This window comes from Halyomorpha halys, unplaced genomic scaffold (genome assembly GCF_000696795.3).
Source record: "Halyomorpha halys isolate HHAL.00 unplaced genomic scaffold, Hhal_1.1 Scaffold1252.1, whole genome shotgun sequence".
NCBI lineage: Eukaryota > Metazoa > Arthropoda > Insecta > Hemiptera > Pentatomidae > Halyomorpha > Halyomorpha halys.
Genome location: NW_027106026.1, coordinates 183,399 through 201,812, shown reverse-complemented (window position 1 = coordinate 201,812; position 18,414 = coordinate 183,399). Strand labels below are relative to the sequence as shown.

General features: G+C 29.5%; 1 protein-coding gene across 1 annotated transcript in view; it reads left to right on the top strand.

The window, feature by feature from the left end:
* Positions 1 to 743: 743 nt before the first annotated feature.
* The window catches only part of LOC106688995 (trace amine-associated receptor 8c-like), a gene marked incomplete at its 3' end in the record, with an annotated part of 134,430 nt that continues 116,759 nt past the window's right edge, over positions 744 to 18,414 (top strand). The window contains exon 1 of the mRNA XM_067053618.1: positions 744 to 1,282. Within this exon, the coding sequence (XP_066909719.1) occupies positions 1,082 to 1,282 (201 nt within the window). The remainder of the gene's footprint in view (positions 1,283 to 18,414) is intronic.

The window sequence follows — 18,414 nt, the reverse complement described above, 5'->3', positions numbered from 1 at the left end:
TATATATATATATATACATATATATTCCGTTGTAGTTATAGCTACAGTTGTTATTTTTAATATGAAGATTTCATTAGAATCATTTTTTTTTTTTTGATAAAATGAATTATATAACTCTTTGAGTTCTAGTGAAATCGCACTGCAGGAGTGTGTTATATCTTAAATTTTACTACTTTTTAGAAATTTTAAAATCATTAAAAATTATTCTAAACAAACCAACCAAACACTTCAACCACTTTGTAATTTACTATTGCTAAGAACTTTATTAAAATATTCTTTTTTGTTCTCGATTGATCTGAATAACATAGTCAGTTGTAAAAGTATTATATACTATTTTAACAACACTTTACATAAGATTTGACAGAATAGCCGGGTTACAAAATAGCATATATTTTTATGGAATAGTACATCGTATGCTGCCGTATGTTGCATTACATGGCGTTAAGCTATGATACCTGTTAACCCAAAAAAACTTTGTACCATTAAAACAAAACAATAATTAATAATTCTTTCTAGAGTATTAGTTATGTCTCCAGAATGATGAGTAAATTTCATTATTATCTTATAAAGTAATAAAATCGTATTGAGCCTATCAGTTCTATAACATACATATTTCTGTAAGTAAGTAAGCATATTACAATATAATATGATAGTTTATTGAGCCCACTATTTCATAGTATACACAAAAAATAATGTAATGAGTTTGAAAAATTAATTATAGTTTAATTCTGTTTCAGGTCCTGAAAAAGAAATGTGGATTTCAAGCTGTCCCTTTAGAACAACGAATTCAAGTTTTTTTAAAATTAAGAAAAGTATAGTGCGTCCTGAGAGACAATTAAAGTAAATGTCATTCATATTTGTGTTCTTAAAAGATTGACAGCTAAAATAAGAAGAGAGTGTTCTTACTATTATTTTCATTTTCGTTTTTCAATCGTGCCATTCCTTTGTAAATGTTTATAACCTAAAAGATGATTTTGTAGCTGTTATTTACAAGTTTATAAAGATTAAATTAATTTCTGCCGGACGAAGCATATCCGTAGTAGAGTGCCCTGAGGATGGTAGTATGACGACTAACTAGGGAATGGAGGGTAAGGGAGGGAACTTAATAGCGCCCCTGGTCCACAACTTTAGCTGCTCCAAGACCTTGCCAGCCCACATCAGCGTTGGCTCTGTCATTCAGGCAACGTTCATACTCCTCTTGTCCGCTGGCATCTTCTTCGCCAACATCCTCGTCATATTGGTCGTCAACAGCAGGAGATACTCCAAGTACATTCATCAGCAGGTTAGTTCAAATCAACTTCTTTAATATCTACATGCAAACAAAATTGTCTTTATAACCTTTCTGAACAGTGAACTAATAATATGCTAACGGTGATCAGCCTTATTTAAATCCTAAAAAGTTTGGTTTCGGGTTTCTGAACTATTAATAATGTTGTTCTAAACAGGCTAATTCCATCATAAGTAGATTTCTTGTCTAAAATAAAGAAATGTTGAATTCCAAAAGTATGTAGTAGTTATACAAGCAACGGCACTTAAAACAAAAATGAAATGTTAAAACAAAAACTAAATTCTCTACACTACATATCGCTGAAGGATTATCGGCCACTGTCACAGAATTAAAAGCAATAACCATCAACATACCTCAAAATAACACGCCCCTTGGACCTACTAACGCCTAAATGTAAGTCTTCAACTATCCAAATACCGCAAATAAAATACAACAACGTCAAAATATCAAGAAAAGTTCCGAGAACAGCTACAAACTTTACCAGAATATACATTTATATATAGATGGCTCGAAGTCACATAACGCAACAGGATCTACCTTTGTAACACAAAACACTAGCCATAAGAGGAAACTGTATCATCTCTCTAATATTTATACCGCAGAACTAAATCCCATAGCATCCGCCCTTTACTTTTGTGTGATAAGAAGCTGATAAGCTGCTAGAGAAGCGCTAGTCCTCCCAAGTAGAACCGCAGCAATCTTAACTGCACAGGAACTTGCTCGCCCTTTAAAGGAATGTATAAATAAAAGACGACAGGCAATGAGGGACGAAAGTCCTCCTAGTAAGTTAAAATTTATAAAAAAAGATGTGAAGTCCTAGATTACATCAACCCGAAGTAGACGCCGCTGAGAAGTAGTGATCACCCGACTCAGAATAGAACATACCCGAATAACAGGGCAGACCCCTCCAAAATGTACGAAATGTCATAGTAATCTGACCGTCAAATATATATTTGAAGAATGTAATCACTACAAATTAACGCTGAACTAGTTAGGGATACCAACAAATGTTCCAATGGCGTTGAGAAATAACGAATCTGTAATAGAAAGAGTCATTAAATTAATCTATAAGACTAATTTAATAATCAGCCTTCGATTATTACAATTATCTATTTATCTTGCCATATTTAACAAATAGGCCTTACCAAAACCAACACCGCAACAACCAACGTTGATGACCAGACTGTTAAACACCCTTTCAAAACTAACAAACAATGAACAAAAATGAAATAAGGCATCTTCATATCCATATTTTTTGCTAGAGAATCAGCAGTTGCTTAAGAACCTTATACAAAACTTTAAATAAAATTAGTTTATTTTTGTACTAAAACACAGAGGATGTTTTACAGACATTCTCCACTAAATGTTTCAAAGAATATTTTATATTTCTCAATACAAATTCTAATTTTTTGGGAGTTTACGTTTTAATATCTAGTAGAATCTACAACTCAAAGAATAAAAAAATCTGCCCGTTCATGACTGTTTTCCAAGACTCCTGAACCGATTTGAGATTCTCGAAATTCAGAATTACCATCCGACATTTTGTTTTAGGCCGATTAGAGCTCTAAATCTCGCCATATATACGCCACTCGTAGATATCGGGAACAATTCATTAGGATGAAGTCAAAAATAAATAAAATATTCATTTCCTCTATATTTTATTATATGATTTTGTTACAGAAATAAGGATGAATGAAAAACTTTAGAAATTATTATTAACAACTAAAACATTGTATAATAATTTGAGAGTTGTATAGTATTGCTTTTAAATGATAATTAGCATCTAAGAATTTATAGATAGTTTAACAAAGTCCTAGGTTATTTAACATTTTAGTTAACCATCATATTTGCCACATTTTAGAACAATCTCAGTAGTTTATAGGTAACCAAAAATCAGAAGTTAACTAAAAATCTCCTTAGAACGGTAAATGCATTGAATAGTATTAATGGAAACTAAATAGGTTGTAAAGCAAGAAACCATATCCAAATCATATATAATTCAAAATAATTTGATTTTTAAAATACAAATATAGGATTATATTTATGAAAGTTTATACTTTTATCCAGAATATTGATATTTTGCTTTCAAAAATGACCTTAATTTTTTTTCGTTGAATGCTTCAAAAATTAGGTCAATCACTTCTATTCATTTATTGAAAAAATAATTTACTAGGAAAATTCTTGAATAAAGTTTTAATTCTAAGAACCATTCCTTCAAACCAATACAATTTGAATTGAAAAAAATACAAAAGGAATTGAAAAAAAAATTATCCTCAGAATCGAAAATTTCTTTTTTTAAGAAATAAATTTGGTTTTGTGTTCAAATCCATGTGACAAGCATACCACCAACTAATTTCTATCTGATTTTAAGAAATTTTAGGGCATTGTTGTGTTGATTGTCACCGAGATGGTTCCGAGACAATTTCATCCAATTCCACCTGCTACATTTGCTAACAACTATACAAATATAGTTTTATTGACACAACTACCTATTTGAGGCACTCACTCGTCAATCATGGTAAAGAAAAAATTAAAACCTTAACACTTTTAAAATATCTGTTGATTACAACCATTACCTTACGTTCTACTACGAACCAAGAGCCGCATACTGTAATTCAATCCCAGAATTATCTCCTAAATTAAAAATTTTCTAAATTTTGTAATGTGCATAATATTTAAGTGTAATTTTTCTGAAACATTAAAGTTCTTTTTTTCTAAAAGAAGCGATTTTTTTTAATTGCATTGTTTTTTCTTATGCAGTCTATATAAATAGTAAGAAATGCAAGGTTTAGGTGTGTGTATATATATATTTTCTATTACAATAAAACCTAAACGTATGTGGTTGTTGGAAAATACACGGCCCCGTAGGATGTCTCTCCTACAAATGGGAAGGAAGTTTTCTTTTTTTTTGGTTGGCATTTACTTTTTATCGGAGCACTCCCGCTTTCCCCGAGCCTTGGTATAAAACGGGGTCGAATGCTAAGGAAGTAACATAAAAAAAAAAAAAAAAAAAAGAAAAGGGAATAGAAGAAAAGAGGGGAAAACAGTTCAATGAGAAAAAACCACGAATATATACTCAGATCTCGGGTATAATGGGCTCAAGATTAAATCATATTCTATTAAGATTACACAATTGTCTGCACGGAAAATTGAAAAAAAAAAGAAGAAGCATGGAAAATTAACTAGAGGAATAATATTTATAATACAAACTTTTTTTAAAACTATTCCTTTTAATACATAACAGCAACAAGGTAAAATCATTTCCAGATCAATGATGGGCTGTACAAAAAAAAAAAATTTACTTCTGAAAATCAAGACAAATCCCATTGCTAAAACAGTTCACAAGTGAAGAGCTAAATATTTAGCTAAGTAATTCCCATTAACTATGAAAAAGCATTAAGCTCGCTTTTGTAGTCATTGGCTAATGGCATTTAACTTGTTTTTCGGGTCTAAATTGATGATTGCTCTCTGGTGCTTAGCCCACTGCATAGTGGGTCTCTAGTCATGACTTTTTTAAACCAAACCTAAAATCATGGAAGACAATGTATAAAAATATAAAATTTCTAATATCTAATAATTTTGTTTTAGATAAAACATTGTAGCTATTTTCAAATAGTATATTTAAATTTACATTAAAATTCAACAATTTAAAAGGGTTTATTATCGATAGGCTTCAACTAACTTCATGGCATATACAAACGGTGCAACAACATACACTTCACGGTGTAACGTGATCAAGGGAAAATTTTACCATGAACGTCTGAATTGAAAAAGTTCTCTAGATGGAGAGTAAAAAAAAATAAAAAATTAAATATTATCAAACTTCGTGTTTTTTATTTTTAATTATTTTTGTTAAATAACATTCAAGTTACTTTTTAAACTTATTACTTAGCCTTGTATTTAATTTTACAACTATCAAGTGTCCACGGTGTAATTGCATTCATGTTTCATTAGTTTACGTTCGATCAAACTGAGATTAGATTCAAAATCATAAATTTCATGACAATCCAATTTTGATTAGTTATTGAGATTGTCATATGTTATTGTGATTTTAATACCCTCTTAATGATTAATACCCAAACAGTTAATACTAAATTGTGAAGTGATGATACAATTATGATTTTCTATAAGGTTTTAATGACTTTGCCAATTTTGAACTAGCTATAAAACTAGCTTTCCCAACATTATCATGCTGTATTCTTTGTTTATGAAACATTTGCTGCTGTTTTTTTTTTTCCGAATTTGAGGTAAGCTTCTGGATTTTGTCTTTTCTTATTTGTCCAGTCAGTGATTGCAGAATAGGATGCTTAGTTGAGTAATACCTCTTTATATTAAATTCTTTCATTTCTACAAAAAATACTGGAAGAATAACATTTTCTGCAGCTTAAAAAATCCTCAAGAAGATTGATTTATGCGTTTGGCAGTACTTATAAATGCGAACAGTTCTTTTCAATGATCAAAGTTAGTAAATCAATCCATCGTACAAGATTTTACTGACGATACTTTGGAAAATTGTTTACATCTTTGTATCATTGGAATTAATCCAAACCGATTACTACAAGAGCTAGGAAGAAAAAAGGTAGTTATCTCACCCTAATTTATGATTGCTTTAATGAAAACTATGTATAATTACTATTCAAAACTGATGAGTCTGCCAAGTATAGGTAGAGGGAATAAAAAATGGCGGCTGCCTCAAACCCTTAAAAAAACATTAATTTTTCATTCGGAGCTCTATATCTTAAAAACTACCAACAACACTAGAAAATCTAAAAGAACATTATGTAAAGGAGAATAAATTTTCTGAAATATGAGCCATAATTCAATTATTTACGTCTAATAGTTCTCGAGATATAGCCTTGTAAATAGCAACATTTCATTAAAATGTACTGAAATATTAGTCGTTAATGAATCTATTTTGAGAAATCTATCTCTCAATAACCATTCGACCTATAGATTTCTATTAGCACTCAAATCAAAGCTAGTTTAATGGGCTATAAAGTAGTTGATGACGTTTATTTTCCTAGAAATAGTAGTTTTCATGATATTTGCTAAAATAAATTGATATATAGTTAATCTGACAATAAGTTTGATTTATGGTAAACTTTATTTCGGAAACCATTGGACGTACAGATGTTTGCCAGCACTCAAATTAAAGCTAGTTAAATCTGCTATAAAGTAGTTAATAATATTTATCTTTGTAAAAGTAGTAGTTTTTATGATATTTGACAAAATAAACTCAAAAATGTTATTTTCTATTTGTTCGTATAAATGATGGATTTTTGAAAAAATATATATCTAGATCCATTAGACGCACATATGTCTGCCAACAATCAAAATAAAGGAAATTTATGACACTATAAAGTAGTTTATCACACTCATCTTTGTAGGAGTAGTAGGTTTTATGATATTCACGAATGAATATAAATTTGGCAAATGAAAATTTGTCCAAACAACTATAAATCAGTTTATTTTAGCAAATTTCATGAAAACTACGATCTCCTACGAAAATAAACGTCATAAACTACTTTATAGCTCATTAAACTAGCTTTAATTTGAGTGCTAATAGACATCTGTACGTCAAATGTTGTTATGAGAAATAGATTTTTGAAAATAAATTCACTAACTACTGATCTTTCAGTACGTCCCATACTACATTTTTATGAAATTTTCTTTTTTAGAAAGCTATATCTCGAGAACTATTTAAAGTAAATAGCTCTATTAGAGCTCAGAGTTTAGCAAATTTAATCTACTTTAAATGACATTCTCTTAGGTTTCCTTATGTTGTGGCTACTTTTTAAGATATAGAGCTTCGAATGAAAAATTATTTTTATTAATTATTATTTTTAAAAAATTTTGTTATCGTTTTGAAACAGCCGCCATATTTTATTCCCTCTAACTATACTTGGAAGACTCATCAATTTTGACTAGTAATTCTACATAGTTTTCATTAAGGTAATCAAAAATTGGGGTGAGATAACTGCCTTTTTTTCTCCTCTTGGGCTCTTGTACTAGATGGATTATTCTTCCAAATTCAAGCTCAGGTGTTTCATTGATTTCGGTGTCGTTATTTAAATTTTGTAGTTTGTAATAATTCACGATTTATAATGCTGTACCTATTTTTTTCTTTTTATTTTATCAGTTGTTTTAGTTTTAAAGACGTAAGTTTCATCATACCACTGTATCGTTTGATCTTAAATACTATAATTTCTACTTTATATAACATAATTATGAATTTTCGAATTCCTAGAAAGTTATTATTCCGTTGAAGGCATTCATAAAAGTACAAATGTTTTCTTTAAAAAAAAAAATAGGTATATAAAAAGATATATTGATTTTTATTTATTCATTAAAACATCAGTTCTATCTGTAATTTATGCCAGTTTTTCATGTTTAAAAATTAATAAATTAATAAGGCTAATAAAATCCATTTTTCGTTTTTAAAAATCAGTTAGTAAAAACTAATTTCCTTGTTACTCAAATTTCATATTCATGACTTAAAATTACTACTAATTCATCTAGCACCCTTTTACACTAATAACCTTTCTTTTAAAATAACTGACCTTTTATACATTGAGAGTATGAAAACATTTTTTGGGAAAAATTACAGTTCGTTGAACCCCTGTTCCCATTCAGACGCAACACCCCACTCCACTATTTCTCTTACTTTAATCTAAACATCCAGTCCATAGAACTTATTCACCTGAGCTACAGAAAGGATTTTATTTTAATGCCCTTCATTAGTTGGAATCTTGTTCAGGGTTTTGCAATCAGAAGAACATTTTGAAATACTTAAATAAAGTTATTAAATAATAAAGAGTTAATTTGTTGATTTAATTAATTGATTTAACATATATATATATATATATATATAGTTTTCTAAGGTTACTTGATAAAATGAATTAAATAAATACTATATTTTTATCCTCATTTCATTTGCTTTCCTGATTGTATATGAAGCATCTTCCCTAGTTCTCAATAAGTCTTGTGCAGAAATTTTTTCGTTTTAGTAATTCAATACGTACCTTCTTAATTCTAATTGGATGCCCCAAGGGAATGCTATTTTCTTGAAATATTATAATAACATGAATAAAAAACACTGAAATTAAAATGGCAAATATATAGTGTATTCCAGTAATGACTCACTGTTTTTTCTATTTTTCCTTCACAAAAAACCATTCTAAGGATAATTGTGGCGACATTTTTAATTTTTTTTATCTCGACATGAGTCCCGCGAAACTTTTTTGGCCCTACAGAGTGCCGTAAAATCTTTTAATTCAATATGGGTACTGTTGCAAAAAAGTTTGAGAACCGCTGCTCTATACCACCTGGGAACCGAAGAGCCATTAAAGGAATCGTCTCTTTTGTAGTGTTAAGAAAGTAAAAAGTTAGATACGTGTACATTTTTAAGCATTGTTCTAAATTGTGTTTATTTTTTATTTCACTTTGTTCTAGATAAGAACTAAATAATATAAATGAGAAAGCTAATAATATTTTTTGGGTAATTCAATAATGAATAATTTGAATTGCAAGAGTTAGTTGCCTGATATTTTAAAGTTTTGGTTCTGATAAGAAGACCTAAATGTTTTAACATAGTTCGTTCTTTAAATTATGAGTTGAGATTTTTTTTTTTAGAGAAGAAAACAAATTATTACTAAGGACTGCTTAGTTCTGTTTAGCAATATCAATTCTAAATCACCGGGTGGCTTTCACATTCTTATGACTAAAACGGTTGTATGCCATGAGATAACTCATCGTATTTTCATACATTAAAAAAAAAAAAAATGAAATTGCCTTCATCGTTGTCCTTTCATGGGACCTAAAATAATTTTTTTTCTCTTATGGTCTTCAGCTCTGAACTGGAAACAAAACAAACTTCGGAACTGGTGATACAGAAGAAAATTTGATTCTAATCATTTTTATTATCATATTTTTCCTCAGTTATCTTATATGGTTCTCAGTATATCGATTGCCTTTGTTTCTAAAAGAAAAAAAGGGATAATTTTATTCGAAAACAGAATTAGTTGAGACTAAGTACTCTAAGACTAACTATACCTATACCTGCATATATTATCATTAAAAAAATAACTAATCATAAAAAAAAAAAAATATGTCCAAATATTTTTATTTCTTTACATTTCATCTAAAAACTCATGCAAATTTATATTTAATTTCTTAAAAACTACAGAAACATATATTTAATGATAAAACTTTTACCCCAATACGTTAAAATTATGTTAAAAGTGAATAAGCAATTAATGGAATAGGAAGGGCATTTCGCTTAATTATTAATACTATGTAACCAAACTTCCAACATAGTTAATGTACTCTATAAATGTTTTCATGAAATAAAAATTATTTTGCCCTTAATATATACATAAGAATAACTGGACTGAAACAAAACAATAATGGAACCTCCAGGTTTTTTTCCACTACTGGAGAATAAATACCCATTCCATAAAGTCCCAAAAATTTTCCATTTCTCATGACTCCCTTACAATGAATGTATCATGTGCCGTAGGATAAAACCATTATAACCACATATTTTGATATCAACTTCGAATCTCATGGGTCTAAAAAAAAAATCCTACATAATTCTATTATCAGGTAATTTATTTCGATATAGATAAAGTATATTGATTAAACTCGCAATTATTGTTTAAAACACAAATTTTAAGTGTAGCAAGAAAATCAAGGTAAGAGAAATTTCGGTATGCTGAAAAATAAAGAAATAATCTTATGTTCAATATTTTATAATTGATTTTACAAGCCGTTAAATACAAAAGTGGTGTAAGTAAAATTTGGAGTTTTGGATTGTCTTTAAAGTGTTTGATTAGTACTAACAGATTTATAAGTTAACAGAGTTATACTAGTTGCTCAAAAAGAATATCCTTGAAGTTAATCTACTATGTCAATAAATTATTTTTATTTTTATTTATAATTATTATTTTTTTTTATGAAAATGATTAGTAATAAAAATGGCTTTTTTTCTCAGTGGCTTATATATTTTTAATCATAAATATAGCATACTAAAAATGTTTCTATTTTACAGTGAGGACGAGAAAATTAGTTAAGTTCGAAAGTGGCCGAAATTTCCTGCCTATTATAGGATGGAAATCATTTTGAAATTTACAAGGCTTCTCAATCAAAGGTTTTTTTTTCATTGCGTGGAGAAGTTTGTCGGGGGGTGCGGTCAGCAAAGAACAACATAAATAACCTAAACTATATTTATTTATTTTATGCCGACGTTTCGACCTGAGTATCAGGTCTTCATCAGGGGTTGTGGCGTAGAAGGCAGGTTAGTAACTGTTTCTTTTTCATAATTGTACGGATAGTTTTTAGTTTTTATCAGGAGTTTGCTACGATTATTTTTCATCTTTTATTTAATATATCTTTTCCTAATTGATATTCTAATATTAAGTTAGAAATAAAAAGGTATACTAATATATATATACTTTATTAACCATTGTCATTACTTTAATTTTTTACCCCAATTTTTTCATAATTTAATGGAAATTCATTTATGTAGGATCCACTGTTTAAACTGACAATGAATAATATTTATCTTCAAATGTAATTAGATTTTTTAATTATGTTTTTTTCAACCGAGTTGTTCTTTTCCATCGGAAAAAAAATCCTCTCTCGTGTGCCATAAGTTAAAGTGTATGTCCTATGGTTTCCCTTACACAAGATAATAAAAGACTTTATGAAATATGAGGAACTTTATTAAGTAAAACTATGACTTCAACCCGTGCCATATATCTTTCAGGGGAAAGATATTCACCAAGCCCAAACCTCTATAGTCAAACTTCATGGTCTTAAAGTAAAAAGTAACATAATTTTTATATATTAACAACTTTTCATAATTAATATTTAATTTATAATTTTTCATTATTTCTTTCATTTCACTTATATAGTTAATTTGAAATAAATAAATAGATTGTATAATAATATAAAATAAATAGATCAGATAATTTTTGAAGGATTCGGTGAACATTGACCTGTAAGTATATTATATTTAATATTTCTGAATCATATTTACAACAATAACATATTTCCTATTACCTTTTCATCGCCTAGTTCTTAATCATATGAATTATTAAAGCATTCTAGATTTTATAAATAAAATTTTCCAATTTATCGATAAGTAAAGTAAAATATAAACTTTACAAAAACTTTATAAAATTTAACTATAATTAATACAGGTGTGTGCCAAGAGTCTATAAAAACAATATTCTGGTAATAATGATGCAAACTAAAGGAACGGGATTTAGAGGAAAAAGATAATAAATAAGGTAGACATGGTACGCAATGGAAAAAAAAAACTCCGAAAAGATAAAATTCACCCACATTACCAATTTACACAAAAACTGTGCTTTACTCAACTGGTTCAATAAGCCAAATCTACTTCATTCCTCATTATAAGTTGGGAATTGAACAAACCATACAGTTGATTTGAAGAGTAATCAAAAATTTATCTCATTCAATAAATTCAGTAGTGATTATATATACAACTTGCCAATTATGCTAAATCAAAAGTTAATTACAACACTACCAATTATGCAAAATCACAAGTTAATTACAACACAACAGTTTGAATCGAATTAAAACAAATCATGACACTATTTAATGCAGTTAAATAACAAAATTTAATATTATTCAATACAGAATAAAGTAATAAAGATTAAATTTAAAAAATATTTTCTTTGATAATAATTTTACCACAATAATATTTGTATAACTAAATTTGTTTTTGATAATTCAATCAAGATATGTCTTGATTGACCTAGGCCTACCATAGAGAAAATATGCATTTTTTTTATAGTTTCGATTCTCTGGAAGGCCTTAATTCGTTCCGAGGAAATCGGTTAGCTAGTTAAATAAATGAACGTTACGGATTAAAATAAAACCTCAGATCTGACCAAATAATTAAACTATACTATATCATTCTATAGAATAATTGATAAACGTTTCAATTAATATTAACAATTGGTTGGAGAAGATAGTCGGGGGGTGCGGTCAGCAAAGAACAATATAAATAAACAAAAAAATATTTATTTATGCCGACGTTTCGACCTGAGTTTCAGGTCTTCATCAGGGTGTCTACCGGAGAAGGTTGGTTAAAACTTCATATTAATTTATTAGATACTGTATATCTATTAGAAAAGTTCTGTTTTTTTTTTAAATATTGATTTCATGACAGAAGCCAAGCGCTTAAAACTAGATCAAGTTATGCACTTGATGCACAAATCAAATTCAACATAATGGGTTGGAAGTTATATCAACCCAGTTATTATATCAAAATGTTAATGGTTATAATTAATGAAATTAATGATTATTAGTTCTACATTAATAGGTAAGTTAATTACACCCCCTTAATTATCATGTCTAATTAGTAATTTCCCATTTACCAGAATCGGTGGTAATTACATGTGATTATGACCAGTAAAACTCGCTAATTTCACGGCAAATGAATTTTGGTAGAATACTTAAATCGTATAGATTCATTGATCTGCAGTATTAACGCGCAAGAAATGATAATTTCTCTTACAAGAATTGCATTAATGCTTAAAATTTAATTTGGATAAAGAGAGTGTTTGAAAACAAATTTTGCAGTATGAATATGAAGATATGAAGTTTTGCACAAGGTAAAGAAAAAAGTGTTTCTATAAATAACAAAACCTCATAGAATAACATTCTCATTACTAAATAGAATATTATTTATCTATGTATAACTTTAAACTAAACATCTTTTGAAAATGATTGCATTTTTTTATAATATCATTTATATATGATTAAAAAATACTGGTTCCAGGCAGTTTCAGAGCTGCATACAGTTGGGGTTGGACACAGAATGTTTTGAAAATGAAGAGCTGATAAAGATTTTTGAGAAGCAACCCAGTTTTCTATCTTGATTCTTTATAGGATAAAGCTGGTATTTCACAGTTCTCTTACTGCGTACTAATAGATATTGGTTTGAACATTCAAATCTATTGTCATTTCGATTTCTATAAAACACGGATATAGCCAGTTCTGTAGGGTACGCCATAGACGAGTAAATGTGAGGAAACTTGTAATAACAGGCAACTATACAATATCTACAAGTATTGTTCACATTTATTGCATTGCATAATTAACGCTTATTATTATGATATCTAGTGAAGTAACAATCAGAAGAAATCCAAAATAAGATACATAAAATATAATAATGACAGCAGAACAAACATATAACAGAGCAGGAAAAAACTAATTTATATTAATGATTTACCCCCAACACATTTCCTTATAATCCGCTCTTACCTCACTGATAGAACCTTTAAAGTAAATCATAACGTAGCCTACTCATCTCTCTTTTCTCAATCCGCCGGTGTTCCTCAAGGTAATATCTTAGGTCCCATTCTTTATATGGTTTATACAGCTGACATCCCAACCCACCCTAACACAGTCCTAACAACATACGTTGATGACACATGTATACTTTCTGTAAACAACGACCCAACTAATGCATCACAAACACTACAGGCACACATAACATCTATTGAAGAATGGTGTAAAAACTGGAGAATCAAAATAAATCCTCACAAATCCCACCAGATCACCTTTACTCTCCGTCGTAAACCTCTGCCCTCCTGTCCTACAGTATCCTTTCTAAATACATCACTAATGCCTGTTGAACAGATTCGATACTTCGGACTCCGATTGCTACAACACTTACTTGACAAACGCTCTAAACCTCCCATTCACTACAAAAAATTAGTATACACTACAATAATCAGACCAATTTGGACATATGGAATTGAGCTCTGGAGCTCCACCAAACCATAAAATTCTTCGTAAAATCCTTGATGATCCTTATTAAGTCACAAATAAACTCATTCACTAAGACCTTCGTTCACCTAACATCCCATTCGTTGCAGATTTGACCCAAAACAGATATGCGTCTTTTCATTCCAAACTCCTTAACCATCCTAACCCATTAATTCTTAATCTTTCATCCTTAACAATCCCTGATAATCCTCCGAGGCGTCTGAAAAGAAGATGGCCACGGGACCTTCTAATTTAAATTAATGTTTGAAGTACCACCAATGGGTGGTTCCTTCCCAAGATTTTCAAGTGTATATGAAACATACTACATATTTACCTATTGTATTATTTTGTACAGTTGTAAATTACATTAAATAAATAATTTATAAAAATAATAATGATTTGCTACACTCTTGAATTTAGTCTTTTAATGTTAAAATAATTTCAAACTTTAGTTTTCTTAATGTTAGTGCTAATGCGAAAAACAAAATTATAATAGACGTAATGGTAAATAGTAAACTGATGCAATCCACCAAGTTGTTATCCACATAATCATCCAGCTTTTCTCCGTATATATTACACCTTCTCTCCATAAAATTGGCAGCTTAGAGCTGAATCTAGCGATGGCTAGGAATGTAATTTGTTAGGGAACCGATGTCATTTAGTGTGGCTTCCACCCTTGGGGCTGTGGTGGTAGTCCCGACATACAATTAGGTTTGAGGCAGATGAACGGATAGCCCCATTAACAAATCAACCAAACCAATTCACCATTTTAAATTCTTATTTACAGTCTTACCAAAAGATAGACTACTTTTTCTTTTTAATTGTAATAAAATAGCGTGCACTTATTTAAACTGTCGTATTCAAATAGTCGAAAATTACGATTAAATAATCCACTAACTATAAATCCATTTTCTAAATTGTATTAAAATAAAGTGGCACGAGAGTTCATTGTTTAAGCTATTAGTTAAATCCATTTGTAGGTTCGTGATTTTTTTTTATTAACTAAGCAAAAGTAAACATGAAAGAAATAATTTCAACCACGAATTAAATAGCAATGCTTTTAATTTCACATTAAAAACATGAAAAATCACTACCATTATTGTATTCTATACAACGATTTAAAAATGTTCTATTCCCATCTAAAAATATAAGTCTCTCCACCTTTATATCTCTCATTGGCCTAAGAAAAATTATATTAATTATATATTATATACCAAAAAATTATTTTTTTTTTTATTTATGTGACAATAGGAAATTTTATGGACTGAACGACGCACCGAATTCGTCATTTAAACATTGATACCTCGTAAGTGAAAGAACAAGTACGACTTTTGTATGGTAAAAAAATAAATTAGAGATACCTTGCTTAAACCATCTATTAAGGCTTAGCCTCGTAGAAGGCGGTCTGTCGCGACGATCTGCGATGTGATACAGAACGCAATATCTTGTGCATATTATGAGCTAGTTTGACGAAGAACTCTTGCTATTATAATTAGTTTTGCAAAAAACAGCAAGAAAAAAAACATATTGCGTATGTATATCAGATCTATAAGGAGAGAGAAGAATTCTATGCAGTGTATAATCAGTGCACTAGATAAATAGTGCACTAAATAGCTCAGCAGAGCACGCCGTGTAGTGGAAATGCATTTTGACTTTCAGCAAGAAAATTTGAGAGCTATTAAAGGAAACGTTGGGAACGCAGATCATGTTGTAAAAATATTTTCACAATTAATTGATATCAAAGAATAATAACAGAGTAAGGCCTAACTTTAGTTTTTGCCCTACCTTCTACGCCATAACCTCTGATGAAGACCTGAAACTCAGGTCAAAACGTCGGCAAAAAATAAACAAATATGGTTTTGTTTATTTATGTTGTTCTTTGCTGACCGTACCACCCCGACAAACTTCTTCAATAATTAATAACAGAGAATGTACTGCCACAGACTCAACAAGAATATGCACTAATTCACGCATTTGTGGAGAGTGGATTTACAAATTGAAGATCGCCTAATGCTTAGGCTAAGGAACGTTTTATCGATTACTTTGGGTCAAGAAATCATAAAATTGAAATGTAGTTTTTATTTTATATAATCAATATATTATGTATTACTTACTTGTCATCTTGAATTCTTCAGCTATCACATTTCAGCCTTCTTTAACACATTTTTATAATTTTCGTGTGAACTATCATCTTGAAATTGTATTTACGCAAAGTTCAATGAATGCGTTTGGTCAGTCATTTTAGTCACAGACGTGAACGCAAGGAATATGTAAATTTGTACATACGGATCACTCATCATTGTAACAATGATCGTCGGTAAAAATCAATTTCCACAGCAATATAACGCCCTCTGTGTGAATACACCTTCATAATGTTTTCTGACTTATCAAAATAGTTATATACAAGCACGGCTTTGGTTTATCTTAAAAAAGTGAATATTTTTGTAAAAAATACATACACAGCTCATTTTTATAGTATTATACTAAAGTATAGTATTATTTCCATACCATCAAATTTCACAAACATGTTGGTTGGGTTCTTTTTTGCATAAGTGGGTTCAATTGTAGAAGCCATGTTTCTAAAAATCAATTCTAATCACGACAAAACAAATTGATTGCATAAGGCAGTCAAAGGAAATTTTACACTTAAAATAGACAAATTAACATAAAGAATAAAAAATTTTAAAAGAAGAAAAATCGTGTGCGGGTGATCCGAGAGTTGATATATCCGGAAATCCTTTTGCCGCTTGACCATACTTTTTCCAGCCATCCGAGTTAATAAACAAAATCGTTAGAGTTAACCCTATCTCATAGTATTTTCTAATCTAAATTTTTTAAAGAGAATACTATAAAATATATTTTGAGATAACATACTATTTCCCATAACAACTATTTTTTTCATATTTATTTTTTTAGTTGACAAATAATCAAACAACGCTAAGACAAAAATGGCGACGATCTGTGGAGATATTTTTATACTTACGTGCCTCTCTTAATTTTGAGAGCAGTTTTTCGACCTATATTTAACGGGCTATATTTATGCCATTTCTGACATATAGGGGGGATGGTATAAGTTACCACCTTATTCTAACAATAGTGGAGGGTCACCACAGATGTAAGCTGAAGTAACGAGGCGGTCATAGTTGACGCTTTAACTTGCTCGCCTACGAACTGCCCCGGACATAATCGATCAAACCGTTGGTCCGAATTTAATAACATTTTTAAGGATTGTGTGGGTTGGTACCTAGTGGTCTCTTAGGGATTTTATCAGATTCCATGCTTAATTTTCGCTTCCGCATGTGTAAATGTAGTTTTCTCAACATACTTATATTTCGAAAACGGGTCTTCCGATTTGGTACAAATTTTTTTTTTTAAATTTATTTAATGTAATTTACAACTGTACAAAATAAAACAATAGGTAAATATGTTGGTTGTTTCATATACACTTGAAAATCTTGGGAAGGAACCACCCATTAGTGGTACTTCAAACATTAATTTAAATTGGAAGATTATTGATTGACCGTGTGTAAAGATGAAAGGAATATGGTCCGGGTGCGGTCAAAAAAACTCAAATAGTAGAATTATACTATTTTATTGAGCCAACGTTTTGCCCAACGTTGCAGGGCTTCGTCGGGGTTTAAAAAAGGTACAAACACATAGTTACAAAAGGAAAAAAAAGAGAAAAAAAAACATAAGTGTAAAATAACAGAGGTATAAAATGTAAAAAAGTAAGATATAATAAGAAAAATTAAAGGTTGTAAATAGTAAATGAAAAGGTTAACAGTAACAGATAGATAAGAGAAGAAATATTAAAGAAAATACAAATAAAGAGTTGTAAAAAGAAAAAAACACAAATCAAATGATGAGACAGAATGTATACCTGTTTTGACGGCAGTCAAAAACAAAGTGACCGTTGGTATTGGGAGGAGTGGGGACGACAGTTATGCCAAAATAACGAAAAAAAAATTTTTTTTTAAAGTAAACAAAGCAAAAAAGTATTTAAATTAGGTGAACAATAAAGTATAAAATAATGGGATACAATGTGTGTAAGTAATAAAGAAACAAAATATACCAAATGAGTGGGGATACAGAAAAGTGCAAAATATATTAGAAAATTAATTAAGTAATTAATATAAGTACACTTAAAAAGATAACACATGAATATAAATCAAAAGATAGATACATGAATACAAATGAAACAGGAAGGATAGTGAATATAAAAAAAAAAAAATTAAATGAAAAAATAAAAAATGTGATAATTTAGAAAAACAAGAATAAAGGATATAACAAGAAAATGGGCTTCTGAAATGCAGAAAAAAGTG